Source organism: Notechis scutatus, chromosome 1 (genome assembly GCF_049901735.1).
Source record: "Notechis scutatus isolate UNSWTSFEM ecotype Mainland chromosome 1, rNotScu1.2, whole genome shotgun sequence".
Lineage (NCBI taxonomy): Eukaryota > Metazoa > Chordata > Lepidosauria > Squamata > Elapidae > Notechis > Notechis scutatus.
This window is the reverse complement of record NC_142009.1, coordinates 311,093,088-311,120,834: the sequence shown is the minus strand read 5'-3', so window position 1 is coordinate 311,120,834 and position 27,747 is coordinate 311,093,088. Positions and strand designations below refer to the sequence as shown.

The 27,747-nt window shown below is 36.5% G+C and overlaps 1 protein-coding gene across 5 annotated transcripts; it reads left to right on the top strand.

Moving 5' to 3' along the window:
- ADSS1 (adenylosuccinate synthase 1) lies at window positions 1–27,123 on the top strand. 5 transcript variants are annotated; one of them, XR_015746871.1, is made up of 14 exons: window positions 1–282; window positions 8,971–9,073; window positions 11,396–11,458; window positions 11,917–11,967; window positions 12,663–12,729; window positions 14,985–15,092; window positions 15,437–15,518; window positions 16,448–16,574; window positions 17,910–18,064; window positions 19,651–19,775; window positions 20,587–20,684; window positions 21,562–21,711; window positions 22,768–23,393; window positions 24,230–27,123. XR_015746871.1 is itself a non-coding variant. In XM_087952265.1 (14 exons), exons 3-14 carry the CDS (start codon window positions 10,359–10,361, stop codon window positions 22,818–22,820), a joined length of 1,125 nt encoding a protein of 374 aa, XP_087808391.1. In that variant the 5' UTR covers window positions 2,460–2,479; window positions 8,971–9,073; window positions 10,324–10,358; the 3' UTR covers window positions 22,821–27,123. The 5 variants fall into 5 exon arrangements, 4 of the variants coding, with proteins under 4 accessions (XP_026525902.1, XP_087808392.1, XP_087808390.1 ...); XM_087952265.1 differs by lacking the exon at window positions 1–282 and adding exons at window positions 2,460–2,479; window positions 10,324–10,404 and having other exon boundaries at window positions 22,768–27,123; XM_026670117.2 differs by having other exon boundaries at window positions 22,768–27,123.
- The last annotated feature ends 624 nt before the right edge of the window (window positions 27,124–27,747 follow it).

The following is a 27,747-nucleotide window of genomic DNA, read 5'->3' as shown; positions in this document are numbered from 1 at the left end:
GGGAGCGGGGGAGTGGAGGGGCGGAGGGGAACGCGCGAAGTGGCTGCTTGAAGCTCCCTCGTAGGAGCGATGTCGGGCATCCGGGCGGCTGTGGCAGCTTCCAATGATCGCGCCTCTCGCCCTGCCGCCGGCGCTGCTCTCGGCGTCGGTTTGAAGCGGCTGCGAAGTGAGCCGGGCGGCAACCGTGTGACAGTAGTGCTGGGCGCTCAGTGGGGCGACGAAGGGAAAGGGAAAGTGGTGGATCTCCTGGCCACCGAAGCCGACCTCGTCTGTAGGTGCCAGGTGAGTAAGGGCTGCACCTGTCGACCCGTCTCATGTTCTGCTACGCTGCCGCCAGGTTCCCCGCTCGTTTTTGCTGCTGTGGCTTTTAGGATGCACTTGTTCACCTGCGCAGGTGAAACGTTTGGTCCCTGGAATGTTGGGGCACTGATGCGGATTAAGGTGCAATGAAAAAATAAAGAAACAAGGGCATACTGAAATATTGGTAATTACATATTGCTTCTCTGTTCTGATTCTTCTGGCTTCTTTTATTTCAAACGCCCTTCTGTTTTATTTTAAAATTTCCTCCACGTTAATGCATCCTTCCCTTGCTTCTACTCTTCAGAATATTGGATCACAAAGCCCATCGATTCCAGCTAAGTTATCCAGTTATGAGTTATAAGTGTACATGGGAGAGAAATGGATTATCTGGCTGGTGGGCCTAATGTGTGTTTTCTTAAACTTTCTATAAATTTTTCAGTCACACGGCAATATTTTCTCTTTGGACTATCCTGGCTCAAGTGCTCTATTTGTTAAATATTCTTTTTTTTCCCCCCATCTTTGAGTTTTGTCATTTCTCTGCAACTAACATTTCTTTTGGCCTTTCTTGTAAGCCTTGTGAAGTGGGCTAGTCTGAAAATGTACCATTAGTCTAAGGCTACCTCTGGACATAATGCATTCCCATTTATTTTAGTTTTTGTCATTTACTTCCTTTTTTGTTTGTCTTTTGGTTCTGATGCATGCCTTTCTCACCCATGTACCCCAGAGTGAAGCTGCACCAGAAAGGGAGGGAGGCTTTTTAAGACCGGCTACAGACTAAATGCCATCTGGGAAGAGGAGGGAAAAACAGTTCTGGGTTATAAATAGAAATAGCTGAGCCTTGGTGACAAATGACATAAGATCTGGAAGTACAGGCAAGCATGATGAACCTACCAAAACTGTGCGTCTGGAGAGTGGCACATATGCCAGGGTGTCTGGTGACGGCTGTCTGCAAGAAAGGTTGAAGGTGAGCAGAGGAGCACAGCCTAACCACTTATTAGGCGTTGCTTTGGACTCGTTGGCTTCATGCTTCTATGCTATGGTATATTATTTGAAGCCAACTTTGATCACTTGATCAATGTTGTGTGTGGGAAGTATGTCTCTTTGAGCACTTGGATCTTAAGGGTTATATAAGTGTAGCCCCGGAGGGAGGCTGTTTCAGTTAATTCTGCAACCCCAGAGGAACAGACTTTTTCTCAGACTGGCTTGATACAATGTGCTAAACTAAACCAAATAAATTCTACTGCAGCTTGGTGTAGTTTGTAAGCAGTAGCTTATGGCAAGACCTGGTATGAATGCATTCTTTTGTGGTTGAACAAAATGTGACTTAGCATAGTGTGTGAACCAAGGCATACGTAGGATTATTGTGCTAATGACGAGTATATATTGTCCTGAGCGGTTTGGAATAACTGTGAAAGAAAGATTAAAGGTAAAGTACTGAACTCACATATCATATTGCATAGTTTCATTTTTCACCATCATTAAAGCAAAAGAGTGCAAAGTACCAAAGCTGACAGTGTGTGTGTATTTGTGTAGGTGTGTAATACACACATATGGCAGGACTTGAATAATAGTTCTGCATTCATTCTGCTTTAAATTAATTACAGGTTCTCATAAATAATAAGTTACATTTATTTTTTGTTTTAAGATCAAAAGCAATTGTTCTGGAATTATTCTAAGGAACTGTATGAATAATCTAGTTCAGTCTTTTACCACCCAGCAACATATCCTACAATATACCTAAAGCTGGAAAACAGCTTTCCTACCTATTTTCTTTTATTCAAATTAAATACATGAAATATCTGCTTATATTCTAGAGATTGGTTCAGGATGTGAAGCTACCATGTGGCTATGGAGTTGTAAAACAGCATATGGAGAAAGTAGTTGAATATTTTCTTCTGTGCTTTGGCTGCCATGAAAATTGCCAGCAATTCTGTAGTTGTAAAGAAAAGTTAGCATACACAGCATCTTCCAGGGCAACTTTATGAGATTGTAGTAACAAAATAGAGAGCACCTAGTAACCTTGGATGATCTCAAGAGCTAAGCAGGGTCAGCCCTGGTTAGTACTTGGATCAAAGACAGACAGGAAACACCAGGGCTTGTAGGATAGGGCTGTAGAAACTGTCCCAGCACAAGGCAATGACAACCACATTTCTATTCCTGACAAGGCAAAAAGATCTGTGTAAGTCACTAAGAGTCATGCAAATGTACTTCATGTGCAATCTGTTCTTAGTCTGTGTTTTTTCGACAGCTGCTCTAAAACAGGGATGGAGAACTTTGAGTATTGGGAATCATTTTTTTTTTTTTGAGGGGGACTGAGAGCTGGTGATGTGGCAAAATAGGTAGGATTGAAGCATTAATGAGCAAGTGTGGAATTTGGGGGAAGGAGAGGGTTGTTGGTTGTCTACCTTAACATTTTCAACAAGAAGAAAGATTCCTGTTATCAAATTTATGTGATACAACATTGGGCTTTGGGATTCACTTTTAATTGCTTTAAGTCAGGGGTGCAAAAGTGATTCTTTTGAAAAATAGAAGGAAATCAGAAAGATAACTTCTGGCTAACATTCTGTTTAAAGATATGCTGCTTTAACTGCACATTATTAACCTACCAGGTTTGAAAAGTGGTATGCATGATAACTGTTTTTAAAAACCTACAATTCAAATAAAGGAAAACTTGGTACAAATGAAATTTAATAATCATGATACAATTGTTTATCTAATGTAGTGTTACCTACTCCCTCAAATAATTTTAACATTTCAAATAGCTCCAGAAAGAAAAATCAACACAAGAGAACAGTGTTGAACAAAGTTTAAATTCCTAAATCTTGTAGGCTAACAATATAGGTAACTCACTTAGTTTACAGCTATAATCCAGTCTTTTGGGTTCCGTATTTGAATGCATTTACTTGATGAATCTGATTGATCATAGTTGGGCTTTCTCTTTAATAAGGAGACTGAAGTTTTAGGTTTTGTCTGTGGCTTTCTGAGGGTCATCTGTTTGGCCAATGAGGGAATAGAATGGTGAGCTGATATGGCTCAGTTCCACACAAGAGTATCAAACTCAATTTCATTAAGGGCCACATCAAAGTTGTGTTTGAGCTTGGGGGGGGGGGGCAGGGTGTGCGTGGCCAGCTTGATTTCACTCGTGTTGGGTGCCCGAGCGCTCTGCCAGTGAAAATGGGCTCCTGAGCTCTGTTTTCAGCTGCAACGGCTTCCTGCAACTGTCTGCCAGCAAAAACGGAGCTCCGTTTTCGCTGACAGAGGCACCATGGGCTGGATCCTTTGCTGTTTCCAGGGCAGCCCCGCGGGCCACATCTAAGCACCCCACAGGCCGGATCTAGCCTCTGGGCCTTGAGTTTGACACCCCTGCTGTAACAGTACTATAATTACTTATTATAAGCTTTTTAATGATTTTCCAAAGTCTGCAATCTTAAACTGACATGGCCTTATACAGAATGAATCAGAGTAGTAAAGAATTGGGAAAGGGCACCAGGCATGGCAGTATAGGAGCAGGTATGAACTGGTAATGATGACTGTGATTTAAAAAAAAACCATATATTTCAACCTATTTCTTTGTCTTTGTATGTAGGAACCTTAATCTTGTTAGTAAAACTAGAATGACTAAACACTTTGAATAAGGTACTACATTTTAAACATTATGACCTGCCTTTACTTCTAAATCTCAGAGGTTTCTACTTGTGTTAGTCACTGTTGATTCTTTCTAGTCCTCAGGTGTAATGACAGATGACGATTGGCCCTTGTCAGTGAATTTAGGACTGAATAGGGATTTATTTCACTGCCAAGTCCAATAGACTCTTGACAGCTTACAAGATCTAATGCAGAGTTGAAACAATTAAAAACAGACAAAACAAGATAGCTTGGATTAAAAATAGCCATAATAAACCATGACACCGCAGTCTCTCCCACTCCCAAATACATTCATCCCAGGCTTGGGAATAGAGCCAGATGTGTTTTTCAGGATCCCAGGAGAATGGGTGCCATCCATACTGCTGACAGGATGCTGTTCCAGAGAGCAGCAGCAGCAGCAGCAGAGAAGGCTGGAATCTGAAAAATAATGGAAACTGATATTCCAGTCCTTTATTTGAAAATTGTGCATTTCACACACAATGCACAACATTCAAAGGTGGATGAAATAATAGGGATCATCGTGAGATGTAGAAGCTTTGAACAAAGTCACAACTTCTGATTGGAAGTTGTGTGTTTGCCTAACCATGACCAGCAAGTTAGCTAGTTATGTATAAACACTAATGGAGGTGGGATACAAATCAAATACATTTTGTATTTTTTACAAACATGTACCACATGCTGCCATAATTGCATATGTACCATTTGCAATCCATAAAGTATTGCTCACATTTTAAGGGGACTGGGATTACAACAATAAATGTGAATACCGTGATTTATTTCACATGCTGCTTTTTAAAAGCCAAGTAAACTGATACAAAATAGAAACTTATGGACCTAGCATCTGTTAAGCACCTGCTTGCCTTAAGAGAAAAAAAAATGGTGACATTGCTATTTTAAACTTGGTTTTCTCCTTGGGTACTTATAAAATTGCAGCAGGATCACCCTTATTCCATGAAAAGGTCAAGTTTAAAGTTACCGAACCTCTATCAGAAAACAGGATCGGCTTCCTAGGCTCTGGTTTTTGCTGCAAGCTCAGCTATGGATTAAATAAATAAATACAACATAAATCATCTGTTCTGTGTAACTGGTGAAGCAGTCAACTGAGTAAAATGGCAAAAAAAAAAAAAGATTTGTTTAATCTTTTTCCTTGCTTTCTAAGATTTGCAGGTTAATCAATAGCAAAATGTAACTACTTTGGCTATTTAGTTCTGTAAGAAAGTAGAAGTCTGCAGACTGGTGTTAATAGACTGCTATAACGTCAGAAAAGGAAATGGAAGCTTTTTTGCCGTGGTTTTGCTAATGTCTTTTAGCCCTTGTGCTACTGCTGTAACGGACATGAAATTATGGGAAAGAAAACAAATAAGAGCTTTTAAGTAAATCCTAAGGGTATCATCAGTACAGTCTTTTGATCTGACATGGTGATATAGAGGATACAAAAGGCCCAATTTATGAAATAGATCTGTGTAACAGTGAACAAATCCCCTGGGCCATTTGCTGGTTGATTTAAAACTAGCCACAGCTAAGTTCAAGTCTAGGCAGCTTTGCAGGTTTTGACCATTTAGGTTTAACATTGACATTATTGTTCTGAGCTGACAGGTCATGCAGGCCAAAAAAAAAGTAGTCACCATGGATCTCAGTTAAATATGTTTTCATTTAGTTGCATCACACTTTGCTCAAATAAAACGTTAAAAGAAATATTTAGCAGGAATTTGCTTCTCTCGCAAAAGGTTAATGTAATGGTAACACTATAAGGCCATGGCCTGATTTGTAGTTTATCAGGAGACAGTTATGCCCTGGCAATGCCTGTTTTTCCATGATACAGTACTGCTCTCATCTTGTTCCAGCCCATGGATGAAATAACCTTTAATTATCACAAGGTGTCCTGTTTTTAAATACTATTTTCTTCCTTAAGCCATCACTGCTATACCACAGCTTCAGGGTGGTAAAATCTGTAATGCTGTGTTGCACCTAATCTTGAAGCTGAAATAAGCTAACTTCTTGTGAGTGTGATCAAACATGTATTTGGGGACATTGCTGCTTTATTACCATATTAATTTAAATTCCATTTAAGTTCAATAAATTCTAAAGTGTGGTCATAGATCAGCCTGCACAGTAGCCATTCTCTTTCAAGCATTCAGAAAATAAGAGGTATAAAGCATTTTTTTTTTTTAAACAAGTTTTATTAATTTTTAAAATACACAAATTATCATTATTCATTACATGTTTAAACCTTTTTTCATTGTCAATTTAACAAGTCAGATAAATTATGATTCTGTTTTAAACCATTTCCATACAACATACCAAAACCTCTTATTCAATTTCTCTTTACTTCTCTTTACTCTTATTCAATATCATTATTATTATTTCATCTGTTTCTTTCTGACTTAGTTACCATTATTCTCATTCTATATTTCTACAAGTTTTAACTAATTCTCCCCCAAAAGACATATACACACAACACACAAAACATAAAAAAATCTTTTTGGAAAGTAACTTGGACCCAGGTGTCTCTCTCTTCATGGACTTCAATTATATTCATGCTCATCTTACATATCATTACTTATTTTATTTACCATTCTAAGCCTTCTATATTAACTTCTCCACATATTTCACACTTCTTACTTCTATCTTAATTAATCATCTTAGTTTGAATCATTATATTTATATCTTTTGTCCATTTTTATCATCCCTTTGTCTCATTCCTTATATAAAAAAAAAAGAAAATAAGTTTCTCCTGAAATCATTAATCAGAGTATGATGCCTTTCTATCTCCCCCTAAGTTAATCAAATTAATCTTTAAAATAATATCTAATACCCAATCCGATTTTGCTTGGTACATTCTATCTAACTAATACATCCAACATAATTAAGTACATAATTAGACAATAAATCCAAATATTAAAAAAAGATACTATAATAAAAATTTTATAATAACATCAATACCATAGTCTTATTAAACCCTTTAATTAAAACAATATTCTAAACCTCCCCTATTATTAAGTTTTAAAGCCAATCATTTTTAAACATTTTAACATTTTAATCTCTTATCAACTCTTAAACCATTACAATACTACCATCTCATCTTATGTACCTTGCAAAATCTTTTTTTTAAAAAAAAAATTATACTTTATCCATTATCCATAAAAAAATTCTTTTTTTTCATTTAATTTCAAAACATTGTAGCTTTTCTCCACCTTTTCCCTTTCTTTCTTCTCCCAACAAACCTTTCTACCCCCCTTCTTCTAGCCTCTGCCTTACCAGCTTCCCTTCTCTGTCGTATTCCTTTTCCCTTTTGTTTACTATCATCATATTGGTTTTGCACCTTATTTTTCCCTTTCTTAAATGTTTTTTAGATCTTAAGTCCTTAAGTCCTTTAGTTTTCTTCTTTTCTCTTCTTTTCTTTTCTTTCTCTCTTCCTTCTTTCTGGATCAAATTCTGAGATTCATTAAAAATGGCTCCTTCCTTTCTTTCTTGTTCCTCTGCTGTCTTCATCTGTTGTAATGTTTGTTGATAATTAGTAAGCGCCATTTCTAAAAAAGGAAAGCTTCTTCCACACCATCTTTACCATTTTTTTTGCTTGTTCATATTCTTTTCTTAGTTCCTCAACAGAAAGAGCCATTATAAATCTTTTCTTTTCTTTTCCCTTCTTTCTTCTTACAACAACCAGAATATTCAAAAGAAAATAAAAAAAATAAAACAGTCCCAAAGTTATCAGTCAGTCCAAACCAAGGCAGAGTTCTCACTTTCTCCTTCTGGGGTAATATCAATCCAAGAGAAAGAAAGTCCAAATCTGTTTAAAATCTTATTACAATATATTCTAGTCTTCAAATCCTTAAGGCATCTGCTCCAACAAAGTCTTAGCATACAAATATTTTCTTTTAATCCTCTCTCTTCCCACTCATCGCTTAAAACCAATTTTCACCTAAAAGAAATAGGTTTCTTAATATCCAGTTATTTATTCCGTAGGAAAAGAGGAAAGCTATCCTTTCAGCACCTTCAAACAGCCGCTTTTTCCTCTTCTGGCAGGTATTATTCAGAAAGTCATACTTTTCAGGAATTTTATTAAATATGTCTTAGAGTCCTAGGAGCCAAGAAAAACTTTCTCCTCTCAATTACTTTCTCCACTTCCTCCTGCGCATTCTTACCCGGCTGCCAGCTTCTTTGTGGCGGCCATTACAGACCGCCGCTGCACGTCCTGGGAAAAGGGAGTTCTGCCGGCCAGGAGGGGTCTGCAACACCCCCAAACCCTTCTCCGGATCCCCCTACCTTCAGCTGCCCCTGCAGGCAGCCTAGCTCCGTACCCGTCTGGGTGGAGCCCCAAAACGGCTAGCGCGGCAGGGGATCGCGCAGCCGCTAAATCCCTGCCGCTCGCGAAGCCGACAAACCGGAAGTCAGGTATAAAAGCATTTTGTTGCTTGTGGTTTCCCCTTCAATTGTCAGTTTCAGTCACTATAATTGAAAAATATAAAAGAGTGAGTTTGGTCTAATCTAGTGGTAAAGACACCAGGCTGGAAACCAGGAGACCGAGAGGCCTTAAGCATGGAAGCTATCTGGGTGATTTTGGGCCAGTTATTCTCTCTCAGCCCAACCTTCCTCAGAGAGTTGTAGGGAAAATAGGAGGAGAAGATTAGATGTGTTCACCACTTTGAGTTATTTAAAAATATAGTAAAGGTGGAGTATAAATAAATAAACATTAAAAATAAACAATGACCACAAGCTACAAATCTGCTTGCCCAACTGCTAGTTGGTTTCAATTTATAGGAAAATCAAGAAGCTGGTTGCACAGTCTATTTTCTCTCTGGAACTATTTTCACCCTATTACTATCCATATATCTTCATATTATTCAAGAAACCTGGGTGATGCTCAAATGACGAATGGAGGAAGAATAGGCAAGAAGCCTAAGGACATAATATCTATCTCTGCTGTAATACCACAACAATTTTTTGGCTGCTGGTAGTAGATATGTTCTTCACCAATAGTAATAAATGAAAAATTACTGAAGTATCTTGTTTTATTTTTGATAGGGTGGAAATAATGCAGGTCATACTGTCGTTGTTGACGGGAAGGAATATGATTTTCACCTCTTTCCTAGTGGGATAATTAATCCTAAGGCTGTTTCTTTTATTGGTAAGTATTCCATTTAGACTCATAAGATCCAAATATAAATTTATTCTTTACTTCAGCAACATGTATGTGTTATCCTTCTCAGTATGGAGGAATAAATATGACTGAATTTAAAGATAAAACAACCTCTGCATTTTCTTGTTTCATTTTCAGATTTTTTTGTCTGTGCTTTTTCAATAAAAGAAATTAAAAAATACTTAAGATTCGGCATAAGTGACTGAATTCTTTTTAATATTCAGAAGAACATAAAACAGTTGTTAAAAATCCCACTTTATGTCTAATTATCATACATTTTAGTTACATTTTGCCATTACAGGAGAAGTGGTCTCTTCTAAGCCAGTTGCACCAGATCTGGACCCAAATGATGGCACTATTAGGTGCATTGGCCTCCAGCTGCTGCTGGTAAATGCCAGGTCAGTGTAGAATAAGAGACTGTGTCCATCTACAATATTGTGGTGGATGAATATATTGATCTGGCATGTGTTGCTAAGACCAAATTAGGTGATGACGGATATAGTCCTATCAAAAATATTCTCAGCTAAGTTTCAAGTCCTGCAGTACCTACAACACATTGGTCATGCAGAAGGGATAGTGCAGAGATTTTCTCAATACAGTACCAAAGAGAATTGACTTGAAGGTAGCTGGCTACAAATGCTTATATGTGGAATTGGGCCATAGAGATAAACTAGCTAGGAGTCCAGCAGCAACCTGCATGAGTTTCTGGATGTCATCTCAAGGTCATCTGCAGCTCCTAAGATTGATCATCTAGGTCATGGGTGTCAAACTTGTGGTGCCATGTTGCTGTCCTGTGATGTTTCGCGACGGTTTTCCCATTTGCGGAACTGGGGTGGGCATGGCCTACGTGTGACACATCTGGCCCAGAGCCACCAGTTTGATACCCCTGATCTAGGGGGACTTCAGTCTCCTTGTTCTGGGAGAGGAATCTATACAGTTTATAAATTTATGGGCTCCCTGGCAACTATGGACCTGTTCCATGTAATCTTGGGTGCAGTATCCATGAATGGGCATAAGCTAGATATGTATGGTCTTGTGTTTGGAGCAGACGAGACATAATCTGGAGACGAAAGACTGAGATGCACCTTCAGTTGCCACGTCTCATTGCTGGCTTTTCCTATACTCAGATTTCCATGCTGTAACCTAAACAAACATTGGGGAAGGCAAGCTATCCTCTTTGCTGATCTCAAGAAGCTGAAAGTTTAGTTTAGATTCTCTTGGGAATTTTTCTGTCATAGGAGAGAAGGAGTGATGGTACCGGTATTTGGGAAAGATGTTGGAAGACTTGAGTCAAGAAATACTACTAAGGGAATGGTCAGGTAAGATACAGCATAGCCCACAAGTGGTTTGAGGCCTTGCAATGTCTCATTTTGAGAGTTACAAAATTGATGTCAGTCTTGTGGGAAAAACAAGATAGAAATTGTAACAGGCTTAAGATAATTCTACTTTACATAAAGCTATCATGAAAGCCTCAAAATACATGTCTCGCCGCATATCCTTTATAGCCAAGAAACTAGGGAAGGACCTTTCCGAGCCTCTTGCCTTGCCCACTCTCCAGTTGCGGGTTATGCTATCTCGTATCTGACCATTCCTTTGGCAACATATCTTAATCCAGTCTCCCAAGGTCTTTCCCACCTGCTATCACAAAGGAGGAGATTCTGGATTAAGCCGGCTTCAAGTTGTAGAAAACATCAGAAAGACTTTTAGAGGAATGGAGTTTCAGATTAAATTGGAGTAGACAATAAATGGCTATTGAAGATGAACTGTTAGTTATGGGACAGAGAAAAGTTGTCTGGTAAGCCTAAAATAGCCTGCTTAGTGTTAATACTGCTGAAAGCTCATTAGTGCCAAAGTGGTTCAACATCCACAAAGCAATCTGGGGAAGTGCGCTAATGTCCAGAAAAGGATGAATTGAACTGGGGGACAGCCACTCAGTCAATGCAGAGGGTATCCAGTGAGGGTGGCAGAATGTGCCAAAAGGTAAATCAAAGCCTTCCAGTTAGATAAAGGCCAGCTGCCAGATTGTCTGAGAGACACAGAAAAAAACTTTGCCATCAATCACTGTAACCCTTCCTTAGAGGAGAAGGCAGAGAGACACAGCAAAGTGTCTCTCCTTATAATATGGATCCTAACTCAATAGTCCATTCCCTCATAACTCCATTGAAAACTTTAATTAGAAAAGCTGGAAAAACCCAATCTGTTGCAAATTCTTCTGATATAAGAATAGCTGTATTTACCTAAGGCTTAGCCTTTTAAGGATGATATTTGATGTCTTGATTTTACAGCAAAAGTTTTGTGTGTACCTTTTAGGTAATGGAGTGGTTATACATTTACCTGGCTTATTTGAAGAAGCTGAAAAAAATGAGAAGAAAGGTTTGTACCTAATATTTTTCTTTATGTTTGCTATAAATAGCGCTTGTTATAAATAGTGGCACTCACCCTTATTTTAAAAGGATATTTTAACGTTCTGAAAACAGAAAATGGGCCTACCTCATTTATTGTGCACAAGAGGTTAAGACTGGGAAAAAAAATCAAGAGATGGCAAATTACATTTCCCTTAAAGACACTTTTTGTGACTGTAAATGCGTCCCTGATGGTGAGCAGGCTTTGGCCTACGTGGCTGCGATATTGGCCTCTGCATGCCACACTTTTGAGTATTATTGCTCTAAGAGCAAGGTTTTTTTATCCTGGGTAACTGAAGGGGGTTAGTTGGGGAATTCTGGCAGCTAGAGTCCATACATCTTTAAATTGTCAGTTGAGAAAAGACTGCTGTAGATTGTTCAGTCCTCTATAGCCACATTCTTCTAACTGGTACACATTTCTTCTGATAGGATTAAAAGACTGGGAGAAAAGACTTATAATATCAGACAGAGCACATCTTGGTAAGTAGTATTCAGAGAGACAAAACAAATCATACATTTTTTCATATTGTTGTTAATTTTATTTGTACTGGGAAGAATTCATATTTTTGTATCATTTTTATATAACTCTTATTAAAAGTTTTAACAAGAATATAAAAACTAACACAAATACAGCATAAAAAGAGAACAATGAAAGAGAAAGAAAAAAGAAAGTGCAGAAAAAATATAAAAAGAAATTAAAAGAAGCTTATTAATCCTTTGCAGCAAATACAAGTATGATTGCAAAGTTATCTCTTACTCTAAGGTTACAAAAAAGCTTTTTCAATTACCCAATTTTTTCTAATCATGAAAACCACAAGTCCTAAATGCATTTTTTCTGTTTCATGCAAAAGGTCTACAAGAATTTTACAGTTAGCCATAAATATATATACCATCTTTTCTCTAATTAAAAAAGGTAATTTAGCTATGTTAATATTTTTGTCTATGAACAAATAATTCTTATTTTAATATATTTGATGCAACAGATGGTAAATTAAAATTAAGATTGTTTTGACATGGGCAGTTTCTTTATTTTGAAGCACAACACTGCTAATCCTTACACCAGCTTGATTCCTTCATTGTTAGAACATTAAAAGCATAATTGTATGAAATATTTGAAAATCAAACCTTGTTTTATCTCCCTCAAATCTTCATGCGGCTTTTCCTCTGCTATGCAGTGTTTGATTTTCACCAAGCAGTTGATGGACTTCAAGAAGTGCAGCGTCAAGTACAAGAAGGGAAAAAGTAATTATATATCTTGGTATACTTGAATTCTGCTACTAGATGTGGCATAAGTCTGGAAAGAAAACATATAAAATGCAACGATTCTGTTACTTTTTGGGCTGTTCTTGCTTAAAATATCAATTTACACAGCATGCATGCACAACTGAGTTTCAAATGTGCAAGAGTCACAAATTGTATAAGAACACTCTGATCCCTATATGTGTCATGCATATATATCACATGGACTGTGTTTGTATAAAAGGGATGCACCAATAAGAGCTGTACCTCTATACAACTGGTATCTGCTCTGAAGAAAATAAATATGCCTTACAAACAGTGCATGGTGAGGCAGATCAGGTGGTGAGGTTTTCATTCTGTGGAGGACTTGAATGCCAGTCCATGTCCAATATCCATATTTATTTATCTTGCTGCCTTCTTCCTATCTACACATGGGGCTCTGTTATAGAATCTGCACTTTAGAACATGGCAGCTCTTCATGACACAGCACACAAATGGAAATCTTGCTGTTATCTCTTTGTGAGAATGATAAAGTTATGGGCACACAGACTAATGTAAAATTTAGACAACGAATCATATTTATTATCTTTCCTAAGGCAAATTTAGTGACATCGCATTACTGCCCAGATTATGTGTGAGAATCTCCTCATGTTTGTTCAATTATACAACTGCCACTGCTGAATTAGTATTACAGTAAAAGCTGAACAATGAACAAAAAGGCACCTTTGTATTAGGGATTTGGATTCTAAAAGTATTTTGAACTGCCAGAATCGGCTTCAAACGATATTAAGGTTGATTATAAGGTGACATGGGATACAAATGGATCATAGAGTAGAAAAATCTCTTATATTATTAAAGCCAGGGTTACGCTGGTGAGTATTTACTGATATAGTCGCTTGGAATCAATCCCCACATGGCATCAGAACTGCACGTGGTAGGGAGGAAATCAGTTTTGAGTAAAAGATTGCTCATATTCAAGTAATTATTGGTAAACTTTTCCAGTGTTTTGGGAAAAGACGATATAGTTATTGACGTGCTTTTTTCCCCTTCCAGTTGACCAGAGTCATGTCTCTGTGCTGGAGGTTATATTTGATAGGTCACCGAGCTGGAAAATGATATCCAGTTAATCTATTTAGAACAACTCTGAAAAATCTGGCAGTGAAGTAGCGAGAGGAAGCATCCTCATAGCAACCTTGGCACACAGTATAGTATGGAAAAGTACTTGTACATGCATAGCGTTCTGGTCCAGTTCAATTAATCAATGTGTGGTAATATAGCTACTGCTGGATTCCCCAAAAGAAAGACATTGTGACTGTTGAGATGATCAGAACTTCCCAAACATGGATGACTGAAGTTTGGAAGATGTGCAGTTGAGAGGAATAATGCCTTACAGAGAGAATATATCGCTCAGTGACCTCAGAGAAATGGAGGTTGGGAGCATTATACTTTTCCAGTTATATTTGTTGTTTACCTGGATTGCCTTTTGCCTGAGAATCTTCAAAATATGATGCCTGAGAATATAAGGAAGATAAATATTTCCATTTGGATAATTTATTTAAAACCTTTGTATAATCTTTTCTTAAAGGCAGAACTCTGTGAGGCTCATCATATAAAACTTAAACAATGTATACAGCAATAAAACAATAAATTTAAAAAATAAAGACCAGTAAAATCAAAATAGAAAAATGTGGTGTCAAAATGACACTTTTAATTTTAAAGGGATAGCTACACCCCTCCTCCTTGTTCCAATTACCCCTTTATTTTTTGCTACTTTTCAATTGGCAAGTTTGACTTAAGTTAGGGTTGGTCCTGATATACTACCACTTTATTTCTTTTAAAGAGAAATTGAAGTCGGTAGTTGATGAAACAGGAGCTAACGTTGTAATTCCAATTATACCAGCCTTCCCTAGTGTGTTAGATTTTGGCATCCAACTTGAGTTCCAAAATAATATTGTTCAGTGAGAGTCATCTGTGCAATCCATACAACTTTCTTCTATTCAAGCATGAAAAAGTAGGAAGCTTTTTTTCCAATTTTGTTTGATTTCTCAAAATAAAATAAAACTGTATCTGTTCTGGATCTGAAAAGATCAAAGACCACATAGGTGAATATTTTTTCTACTGCCTGCCTGCATGCATGCATGTACGTCCAGGCTACTCATTTTAACCAATTCCTATTACAAGACATTTGGAAATATCTGTACCACTAAATAACTGAATGGTTCAACAGTTGATTTCACTCAATTGTCTTTTGTCGCTAGCATTGGTACAACAAAAAAAGGAATTGGACCAACTTATTCTTCCAAAGCTGCACGGACAGGACTTCGGATTTGTGATCTTCTTTCAGACTTCAGTGAATTTTCATTAAGGTATTCTAGTCAACCACACAGCAAGGAACTTTTTGGATGGGAACTTTTTGTATACTCTTAAGATACAGAAAGAAAAGTATGTATGAATGTGCTCTGTGGGGAACTGTGAAGATAGTTGTGCATATATTACTCAAAACAAGCTGGATTTTTAAGAAATATTTATTTCATTGACTTTAATGAGATGAATTCTGATTATCTGTGACACTTAAAAACCTGTTGTTTGAACATACAACCTGGTCTTCATGCATATTTCATCAGGTATTTTTTGCCTGTGATTTGTAAGGAAAAATACAGTTTAAAATATCAATGTACAGTATATGCTGCTAATTGTTGATGTTTTGTAGATTTAAAAATCTGGCTCACCAGTACAAGTCAATGTTTCCTTCTTTAGAAGTTGACATAGAAGGACAACTAAAAAAACTAAAGGTAAATCTTTAACATTCCCATCTTGAGACTTTGAATTTTAACAGAATAGCTAATCCTAGATTGGATTATCTTTTCAGGAGAATGTCATATTTAATGATAGTGAAAACTTCTGAGATGATTAGAACTAGTGTCATTAAGCCTTCACCTAAAGAATTTATAATCTCTTGGACTCTGCTGAATATTTTTGTCCTATATGCAATTACAGTTAGTCCTCAATTTACGACCACAATTGAGCCCAAAATTTATGTTGCTAAATGAAACATTTGTTAAGTGAGTTCACCCCATTCTGCGACCTTTCTTGCCATAGTTGTTAAGTGAATCATTGTAGTTGTTAAGTTAGTAACGTGGTTGTTAAGTGAATCTTGTTTATCGATTGACTTTGCTTGTCAGAAAGTAGAAAAATGTGATCACATGATCCCGGGACATTGCAACTGTCATAAAAGTGAGACAGTTGCTAACAATCTGAATTTTGATCACATGACCATGGGAATGTACAATGGTTGTAAGTGTGAAAAATGGTCATAAGTCACTTTTTCAGTGATGCTGTAACTTTGAATAGTCACTAAATGAACTGTTGTGAGTCCAGGACTATCTGTAGTTATGAGAGATAACTATTCCAGTCTGAATGAGTCAAACTTTTCCAATCATCTTGTTCAGATCCTTAAGTGTCCAAAATCATCCAAAAGAATCTGACAAAATGCCATTTATTTTTCTGCAGATTAAACAGGCAAAAACTTCAGAATTCATCATGATAAATATAATCAATCTTATTCTTATGTCTAACTATCACAGTAGGTGACCTGTCTGTATATTTCTTCCTCAATTGCCCAGAAATTGTGATTTTTCTGGTTTGGCTTTTGATGTTTCTATTAACTTTCAGCCAATATAGGAGAAATATAGTAACTTTACATATATATGGAATATTGCAGGGATATGCTGAAACAATAAGACCAATGGTCCAAGATGGAGTTTATTTTATGTATGAAGCACTACACGGCCCTCCAAAGAAAATTCTGGTGGAGGGTGCCAATGCAGCACTGCTTGACATTGATTTTGGTATGTTACTTGGTATAATATATGGTTGTTTAGCTATGTAGAAATCTGTGTAATAAATTATTTTGTCCATGCACATAGATATCAGAAGATTTAGATTATTATTTCATGAGTAAGATGCATACTGATGAAAAATAACAATGCATACAGATGAGAAATAAAGCATGTTATTTCCCGAAGCCTGACAGGCCACTGAGAGAAATGGTAGTTAGTTTACCCTTTTCATAGTCTTAAATATTCATATTTTGTATGCATTTTAGTCATGCTGATAGTAATTGAAATCGATGAGAACATGGTGATTTCAATGGGCATATTATAACTATGACTTAATTTGGATCCAACCATATCAGAGTATCTTATTTAGGGGTCAATGTGAGAGAAGGTACTACCTTTTTTAAAATGCTAGTGACTAAAGATTAGGAGCAGAGTTCCAAGAAGGAATTTGTTTTGTGCTGTAGAAATGTGCTTTCTTCTCGGTTGGCTTATTAAACCATTTAATTTGTTGCCTTCCGGAACCAAATGTAGAGCATCTTTTTACAATCATATAGTTATTCCTCCTAATTGGAACTGGCAACTCCACTGCTAAACATGACCATACCAACTTACAACAGCAGTTGCAACAGTTTTGGTTGCCAATGTTAAGCGAATCCTGCACAGTTGTTAAGTGCAGTGTCACATAATCATATGCGATGTCCTGCTGTCTTCCCCGTTGACTTTGCTTGTTGGAAGTTAGCAATGATGCTGGAACCATCATAACTGCAAGCTGCTTGTTAAGTAGCCAAATGATGATCATGTGACTATGGGGACACAATGATGCTGCAAGTATGAGGTATAATTCTGAACAGTTGCTGAATTGGTGGTTGTTATATGAGCATTATCTGCATATAGATGTTAAATGTAACAATATTTACAGAGCCATGGTGCCACAGTGATTAGAATGCAGTATTGCAGGCTATTTCTACTGACTGCTGACTGCTGCTAGCAGTTTGGCAGTTCGATTCTCATGGGCTCAAGGTTGACTCAGCCTTCCATCCTTCCAAGGTCGGTAAAATGAGGACTTAGATTGTTGGAGGCAATATGCTGACTCTGCAAACTGCTCAGAGCTGTAAAGCATTGTGGAGCATTATATAAGTGCTATTACTAAGTGCTATTTAATAGTATAGAAGACCAAAATGTGCTTGATAAACCTTCTAAGACTCTCAGGCTTCTTCAGCACGTAATTCATGTGATTCCCTGATATTTAAAGTTATTTAAGAAAGTGATACATTGAACAGCTGTTTGAAATAAAGTGCACTCTTTTTTTAAAGCATGGTGGTCCTAATTTTTGCTTTTTTCTAGGCACATATCCTTTTGTGACATCATCAAACTGCACCGTGGGTGGTGTATGCACTGGGTTGGGCATTCCTCCTCAGTTTATTGGAGAAGTTTATGGAGTCGTAAAAGCCTACACAACAAGAGTGGGAATTGGAGCTTTTCCAACTGAACAAATAAATGTAAGTTTGTTATTATAATTAAAATAGTAGAAATAAACTATAGTAAGCATTGGATAATACAGATTTAGAGTATTTTACAGCCCCTAGGCCACATCTGGTCCTTTGGCTGTCCCTATCCAGCCCACGTGGGTCAGTCAAAAATTAGAAATGAAATGTAAATAAGTGCACCACAGGAAGCAGTAGAAGCTGAGTCAGGTCTGGTTCTGCACGGTCATTGTGTACTTCTTCAGCCAGATCAACTAACCATAGGAGGGGAAGGAAGGGAAGCGCTTTTCTGTATTTGTGCAGTGCTCACCCCGTGCCTGGAGCAGCCTAAGGAGACAACAGCAATTGTGCTTTAGAGGGGACACAGGCTCGTCCACCAACCACCGCCTTGCTGAAAGTGAGGGCCTTGTAAGCAAGCAGGTGGAGCATAGCCAGGATCTCGCAGGAGAGCAGTGGTGGTGGCAGAAGAGTGGCAGCTAGGCCAGGCTGGTCTGAGGTGAAGCTCTACACTCCCACCTCCCTCAAAATGTTGGTTCCAGTGGCCAAAGTCACCAAGAAGGAGCTCAAGTCTAACCACAATGGGGCCGACAAACTCTCCGACAAAGAGCAACAGGAAGCCTATTGGTTTGGCCCCCACAACAGTCCTAGTTTCTCATGTGGCCCCTTGGGAAAATTAATTTCCCACCCCAGGATGTTGTAATGATCCTGTGCTAATACATGCAAGTATTAAGCCAATCTCAAACTTTATTATAAAATAGAAAATGCGTGGATGGTATATAACTTGCTCTCCCAATTGTCTTAATTTTCTTTAAAGTGTGATTCACCACCACCATCACAGCTCCATTCTACAGCATACTTTAAAATGTCTTTTTACAAGGTATCCTGATCTGAATCTAATTTTAAAAATTGTGTCCTCTCCCAAATACACTCCCTGATTCTCTCAATTTGGAATTCTTAATTTGTTTATTTATTTTTTTACTGTAGTTTATAAATGCCACTGGAATGGCAGACAAAGTGGTAGAATAGGGTAAAGTAATCCAGAGTCACACTGGACACAGATTTAATCAATAATTAGACTATTGGGGGGGAAATGAGCATCATAAAGAACTGCATCCCAAATTCTGCATTTAGGATTGAATTAAAAATACACAATACTCTAAATCCAAAGTATGATTTGAATGACTAAATGAGGATTGGATTTTGCATTCTTTTCTGTTTTCTTATGTACCTTTTCTTCATGCGTATATTAAATGCTTTGATAAATACATTTACAAATGCTATAATCTACAATTATAACCTTACATCAATCGTAATTTGGAATAAGTTTCTAAGTCTGATTTTAGGTCTAAACACAAACTATAACTTACCAGCTTGGAATTGGAATCCAATCCTGACTAATGCTAAATTAAGAAAAAAAAAACCTGCATTTTGGAATTTGGAAAATTGTTTGACTTGGTGTGCCATGTTGAACATCTTTTGTCTTATAAATTATTTTTAAAAAAACATGTATTTTTGACATGACAATAGTTCATTTACTAGCGGCTTTTGACATTTGGCTATGACCACAGTTCTAATATCCTGGGTATCTTCGTCTCTGGTAGGAAATTGGAGACCTTTTACAGTCACGAGGTCACGAATGGGGCGTGACTACAGGCAGGAAAAGACGTTGTGGCTGGCTAGACCTTGTCATTTTGAGATACGCTCATATGATCAACGGATTTACTGCGTAAGCATCACAGATTTTGATCTACACTTGGAACTCATAACTTTTAAACCGGTGGAGTACAAATATGTAGGTACCATTATAATTAGTCTAACAAAGCTATGTTTTATATTTTGATAAGAACCAGTAGCACTTTATTCCAAAGAAAATAAAATTTCTCTTCAGTGCGCTTAAACATCTTGGGTAAATAGCACTGTACAATAAACAACAATCGTTTTAGGAGCTGTAAACCAGAAAGAAGCAGGAAATAGAAAATGGTGTTTACATGGTACATGCTTGCTATTTTTGCCTCATCATAAAGTTTTGCATCAGTGTTTAATCTTGCAATCTGAAATATATTGAGAAGATGCATAGTATTTATTTTAAATTCTGAGTGATGTGGAATGGCGATTAGCATTAACTAAACTTAATGGAAGTAAAGTCAAGCCAAGTGATACCTGTGATTGGCCTGTAAATTGCTCTGAATATAAGCTTAAAAAATAAGTTTGATATCTGTGGATTGCTCATACTTGAAATATAACCATCTACACTGCACAAGTTTTTAAAATACAGATCATTTAATTCTTAAATGGCATACCTAAATTTTCATCATTTGTATGTAACTAAAATTTACTGTGTGATACATACCTCAGTATTTAAAATGCTTCTTAACATGTATATTAATTAAACTTTATCCGGCTTGTAACATATTTTTTGGTGATTACTTCAGAACAGTTCGTGCTGATGGGATATCCCATAAAAACATAAAAACAGGTAGAAGTGATTCAATGAGGTGTTGAATGAGACTAATATCTATCTAATATTTTCTGGGCAGTTTGGCATTGACAAAACTCGATATTCTGGATGTCCTTGATGAAATCAAAATTGGTGTGGCTTACAGGCTAGATGGGAAAAGAATTCCATACTTTCCAGGTATGTTATTAACTGAATATATTACTTTGAACTAGGTTGAAAAGTTTAATTAGGCCAGGCGTTCCCCAAACACCAGGAGACAAAACTGATGAAGATTTTGCTGCTCACTTTCATTTCCCTTCCAATTTTCTTGCATCCTTTGGGAAGGTTAAAGAAGATTTCTAAAATAAGCACATGGTTACAGCCCTTCAAAATTTTTAATTTCCAAGAAAGCCTAAGAGCTCATACAGAAACTGCAGCTGGGCTTCATAGCATGCCAGTTTTCTTTTAAAAAAAGAAAAATCTGAAAGACTTTTAAAAGGACACGTGACACAGGAACCTGACAATTTTCAAAGGACAGGTTTGTACATGTGCATTTTGACACTTGTGCACCACATATACACATTCTGTAATGTTAATAATTAAGAACTGAGAAGATCTGATCTTTCCTCTCTTTCTTTTATATGTTAACTATTACAAAACTTACATATAATCAGTGACATTGCCCCTTCTGTGAACTAGCCTATTGACTTCATATAAGTTAAATGAGTGCAATAATTTTCTCCATAATTTCACTTAAGATGCTTCTAGATAAATAGATAATTGTACAGTTATTCTGCCTTTCTGAAGTCAAGAAAATGATACCTAAATGCTGTGAATAAAGTAGGGTGATTGTTCAGTAAAGATCTCAACTGGTTGTTCTATATAATCTGATTTATTCTAAAAGCAAAGATAACCATTTTTGAGAAAAAAATGCTTTTAAGACCAATGGTCAGCAAAGGTGCAGAAGCTTCCAAGATTAAGTTAAAGGTTTGTCTACTATGTTTTTAAGTGTAAATGCTAAACAATGATTACATTAATCTTATAACCTGAATAAGTTGCCTTTTCATTCTTAAAGCTAATCAGGAAATATTACAAAAAGTGGAAGTGGAATATGAAACAATGCCAGGTTGGAAAACTGACACAACTAGTGCCAGAAAATGGGAGGACCTTCCATCTAAGGCACAAAATTACATTAGATTTGTGGAAAACCATGTTGGTGTGTCAGGTATGTATTGTCAGCATTACTGGTCTAACAGAGTTTGCTATATTTATTAAGTTGTACACAGAAAGGATTATCCCAATTAAACAAAGCAGCAGCTTTCTAGAGATTGAGATAGATTATGGGTACTAAGTAATTGCTATTGTTAAAAGAAAAATTAATTAGAATTATTGTCATGCCTTTGTGAAACTAGTATACGCTAGATTTCTTGCTCTGCAGATATTCTAAAGGTTTTTAGTAGCTGCATATGATCCATAACTGATCAACTTTAACTTAATCCATCTCTGTATTGTTGGCATTTGGTAGAGGAGATTTGTTGATTAAATAATACCACTGCTAATATTTCAGTGCCTAAGAATTATATAACGTGATTCGCCATAGTATTTGAACCACAACACTGAAACAAAGTTGACATATTTTTTAAAAATAGTATATAAACAATACTAATGTTTTTTTTCTGTTTCCTGACAGATAACAAACAACTTTTATTACATGGCTGCCTTAGAACTAATTGCTTTTGAATTTGGATTCTTTAATTTACCGTCTAGGATTATATAGCCTATATGGATAATCCCCAATTTAAGGCCATAATTGACCCCAGAATCATGGTCATGAATTGTGGTCATTAAGCAGGTCACAAATAATAATGCTCAATTTTACGACCATTTTGTGGTGGTCATTAAATGAATGGTTATTAAGTAAGCACCATGGTTATTAAGAGAAATCCATCTTCCCCAATGGGTGGGTTTTTTTTTGCCAGAAACTGGAAATAAAAGTCAGAAATTAAAAATAACGACCATGAGATGCTGCAAATGGCCATAAATGCAAACCAGTTGCCAAGAGCCCAAAAATGCAGTCATGTGATGGTGTGGGGTTTATGTGCATGGCCATTGGAACTTTAAACATGGATTGAAAGTACCTCTGGGAAGGTCCATCGTAACTTTGAATGATCACTAAGTGACCAGTCGTTAAACAAGGACTAACTGTAATATATTTCATTATGTTATTTATTTACTATTTATTTGTTATGTTATTTCTAATTATTTCTTTTTTCTTCTTCAGTTAAATGGGTTGGAGTCGGAAAATCAAGAGAATCAATGATCCAGCTCTTTTAAGGGCCCATAGAAGAGCTGCACTGAGAAAGGATTCGCCTAATCTTTCCTGATCCCAGACTAAGATGAAAATGCTTTTAAAATCAAAATAACCTTCCTAGACTATGATTAGAAAAGAACTTTTTCTTATTTTAAAGTATTAAAATGGCTTGAAAAATAACATAAAAATAATTGGAGTGAATTGGCTGAGGAGAATCTTAAGATGTATATACTACTAAAACTCTCCTGTTTGTCTATCTGTAATCTTCAATTGGGCGAAATGATACTCATAGGGCAACCATTTTTTAATCAATGTACTATAAGTCAGGGATCTCCAATCTTGTCAACTTGAAGCCTGGAGGACTTCAACTCCCAGAATTCTTAAAGTTGACAAGGTTGGAGACTCCTGCTTTAAGTGGACTAACTTAAAGAATGCATCCAAAACCCAGGACCCATTACTCCCATGGAATTGAAATTTGGCAAAACTGTGCCCATTTCAGTGTTACCACCCAGCCGTGGTCAGTCGAAGCCACATGATCATAATTTCCAATGCTCCCTGTCAACTTCCCACAAGGAAAGTCAATAGGACATTATCAGGTAATTGGAAATCAATCACTCGCCAACTGCATTTTTATCTGCCCATGATCATTCTGTTTCTCTGCTGCTAAAGAAATATCTCTGGAACAATAATCCAGTGGATCACGGGCTGTCTAGTAACTTTTAAAAAGTGTCAAACTCATATGGAATTATTTTTTGAAACTGCTATAAAAAACAATCTTTCTACCATAGTGTTTCCATTCTTATGTCAGGAAATGGTGAGATATGCATATATGTTATTGAAAACAAACTGCATAGTCCACTGAAAAGATAGTAGAACTAAGCAACTCCTTTTAAATCTGAGAGTCAAAACAAAATTTATTTATTTTATTTTGTCAAGCAATTATTAGATAACAGGTATAGGTATAAATTATCTTGGAGTCTGCATTTCTTACAAATAAACATTCTTCAGATATCAAAACACAAAGGGAAGCAAAAGAGGTTATGTCATAGAAGAAGGAGGTAAGCCAATACCTGAAGTTATTTGTTGGCAGTGGTGAGACTGGAGTGGATACAGCTGTTAGAACCTAAGATATAGAACATCCCTTCATTCAATATTTTCTAGAAGTGCTCCACATGAAGCCCTCAGAAGTTCTGTACTTTCAGCTCATTATATATTAGGCAAGAAAACAAAGAAAAGCTAGTAAACAAACTTACAGCAATGAAAATGTATTTTAAAAGACCATAGCAAAATATTATCTTGCAGTATATCACAGTGAAAATACCATCTGTAACTTCACGTTTTTTACTATGCTCTCAGGTCATAGTCTTCACTGTTGCTTATTACTGCTCACTTGACTTTCAGCAGAATATAATATTTTTCTATCACTTTTCAGAGAATAAGCAATTCAGAATGTTAGTCTATCAAATTCTGGATAATAAACTATTCTTGAGCAACCCATAAAAATGTAGTGACTATAACTATTGACAACAAAATAAGTAGCATATGCAAAGAAAGTGTTCTGGTTGTGGATCTGGCAGCATGTCTACATTTATACAATTTTGAAGTAGCATTCCTGAAAAATTGGGGCTCACTTTGAATCTTTTATGATGTACCCCCTCATTGAAATAGGAAACATGCAGCAGAGTGCCAAATGCTGCTCTTATAAAATCACTATTTTCAATAACAAAGGCAGTTGGGAAATGAAAAAGGGAAAACATTTTCAGAAAAGAATATAGCATATGTTGTTTTCTGTTGCATTTGCTGTTTGCTAATTTGTATAGGCCACCCAAACTCATGCTGTCTGAGTTGGGTGGCAATATTAATGCCATAAATAAATATATGACACACTTGTTAGCATACTTGACTGGGATTTGAAAAATTGTCAGTTTGGGTAGTGCCACATCATAAATCTCTATTTTGCTAGTTAGGCGTAGGACCACAATCATCATAGGACTGCATAGCAGTTCCTATATGGATGCTGGTACCCTGGGCACTGATTGTGTATGCTAAGTGCTTACCAGTCCCATAGTTGTCCCAAGTCCCAAGTGAGTATAAGTATTAAAAAGTCTAAAGAGTTTGAGTGAGAATACGTTCCACGTGGCCAAGTGTTCTACCCTGTTTTTCATTGTAGCTCTCACATGTTCGATAATATACAATAAAATCTAACTCTTTTGGAATAATTAATTTACTGAGAATCACTAATTTACTGAGAATGTGGTCTTTTCTTAGAAATACAAAAGATGATGGAAATTCTCTTTCCTGCTGATCAGTAGCAGTTTTGTATATACAGGCAATCATTGACTTATAAGCACAACTGGGGCCAGAATCCCAGTTTGCACAGTCCTGAGCGAAGTGATCATTAAGAGAGATGCTCACATGATTACTTTGCTCGGTGACTGCGATCCTGGCTCTCCTAGTTGTGATCATTAAGCAACTGCACAGACCATTAAGCAGAGCACCAGATATAGGGCCCACTCCACCATGCCCAGGAGACCGAGACACCCCCCCCCCGGCCCCACCATGCCTGGCTACACTTTGTTTGCTTTTTTCTGTAGCTTCAGGCATACCCAGTTGATGCAAAGAGCGGCATTACTCCTGAGACTGCCCTGCATCATTCTGCATGCGGACCCCATTCTCATAATCTTTGACAGCTACAGCTCCAAATCATGCACTTTGGAGGAGACTTCCAAACGATTACAAGAATTATCGTGTTTGCTAGCCTTCCTAAGCATTCCAGCCCTCCTAAGGCTAGACAGCTAGCAAATGCCATGGTGCTGGAATTTATAAATCTCTCTAGTCTTCAGAATGGTGGCAAATCCTGGAAAAAGGACTAGAAAACTAGCAAACACCATAGTTCTGAAGGCTAAACAATTTTCTAGCCTTCAGAATCAATAGTGTTGCTAGTTTTCAAATCAGCATCCACTGAGAAAGGCAAAAGTGAAGTCATGTCATAGTTCAAGTGATACACATTATATAACTTACACCATTTTCATAGTGATATTATGGCACGTATCATCATGACTTGTATTTGATGTATATGCCTGGTCAATACCTCTGCCTCACTTTTCCCTGGTAGGGTATTTTCTAGAGAAAGTGACCCATCCTTAAGGCCCAAGAAAAATAAAGCTCTTTAGGGTGCCACAGTATTTGCTGCAATATAATGGTCTAAAATTTCCTTTTTTAAAAAAATAAGAATCCTGTGTGCTTTGCCTTGTCTTTGAAAAAAATGCATTCTCTTGTCTAGGCAATGTTAACGAGATCAATGTTTTCTAAATGGCTTTTTAAAAATGATTTGGTATGCTCTAGAAGGAGCGCCATTAATCAACTTGCATTTCAGATAGATTTTTAGTCCTGTCAGAAATGATTCAAGACTTTCCCTCAACCTAACATCTTTGCACATACTATCTGACCAAAGTTTACCAAAGTGGCCTTTACCCTACATTACATATCCATAATACGTTATCAGTTATTTGCTCACAACAATCAATGATTTGTTTTAGGATCTGTTTAAAAAGTCTAGCTTTGTAACTTCAATGTCTTTGCTATAGCTTTTTGTTAAACGTGACATTTTTCCATTGCCCAGCTGTGCATTTTCTCAAGTGAGTATCTATTGCATGGAAAGCTAGCTATAAGCACAGTCCTGATAATAGGAAACTTAATTTCTTTAGCAGCCACAAACCAGTGGCAAATACTTCCACACAGTTCCCATGTACATGGATGGGTGCTATGCAAGAACACTTCCGTAACTCCCATTCATGTCAGTGGATCTTCCCTAGACTTCTTAGTTTGCACTTGTTTAAATCAGTATTCATAATCTATTAACTTTGGCATATTTTAACAGAAATCTTTGTTCCCATAAAATAGCATCAAATGAAATTAAATATTTAGTAGTCAGGTTTTGTTATACTATAGTTCATTCTTCATGAAAAATATATATTGTATTTTGACTGTTTCCTAGGATACTGAAGCTTCATGTGAAATTTGGCCTAATTTAGTACCACTTTAGTATGCTGTTTAAATGCAATTATCTAAAATACGTTGACTCAATTAATGTGGGGAACAGCATGATAAGACACCGAAAATGTCTTAACTGTATGTACATCAGGCAAGAATAGGTCAGGTTTTGGGCCTAACATTTTTATGATGCATTGTGCCACACAATTCTTAATATATAGCAAGTATAAACCAGATGATCAAAATTGTTTTCTTGATTATTTTGTATATTGTAAATGGACTCATTTATCTTATAGCTCTTTATTTACTCAATAAAGCCTTATAAGAAAGTAATGTTGTCTCTTTGTTCTGAATCTTATGAATCACTTCTGGCTTTTACACAGAACCAGTAACACCAGAATTTATATTAAATCTGGTCCATAAAGACTAGTGATTGAAGAAAGCGGTCCCTTATTTTTATAACACATTTGAAAGTTCAAAAATTACTATCTAAATCTCATTCTAATGTGTGACTTTATATACTATTTAATCAAGATCACCCTTCTATTAGCATTTTTCTTGCAGTTGCCAAATTCTTCATGGCACTCAGACACTACTCCATTAACTTTCTTTTTTTTTTTTTAATTTTTTATTGGTTTTTAAAACAAACATAAACAAACAAAACATAAAAACATCAAGTCATCTTCCATATATGTACATATAGTGTGCCAGTTGGTTTACAAATTGTTTTGTGCTTCCATTTCATAGTCTTCAATTATAATTACATTGTATATAATCTTGTATTTTCAATCAAATATTAAATACATTAATATCATTATTAATCAGTCATTTGACTATACTTTTCTTCATTCATGTTTTACAAAATGATCATATTTTACTTAATTTGTTTTATGTCAATTCATATTATCATCCCAGATCTATCCTAGAATCATTTTGTAGATATAAGAAAAGAATACA

Bases quoted from the DNA above. Each gene is read 5' to 3' on its own strand.
- ADSS1 (XM_026670117.2), top strand. From the start codon at position 70: ATGTCGGGCATCCGGGCGGCTGTGGCAGCTTCCAATGATCGCGCCTCT. The intron at 11,459-11,916 runs GTTTGTACCTAA...TTCTTCTGATAG, and splicing joins TGAAAAAAATGAGAAGAAAG to GATTAAAAGACTGGGAGAAA. The intron at 15,519-16,447 runs GTAAATCTTTAA...GGAATATTGCAG, and splicing joins GACAACTAAAAAAACTAAAG to GGATATGCTGAAACAATAAG.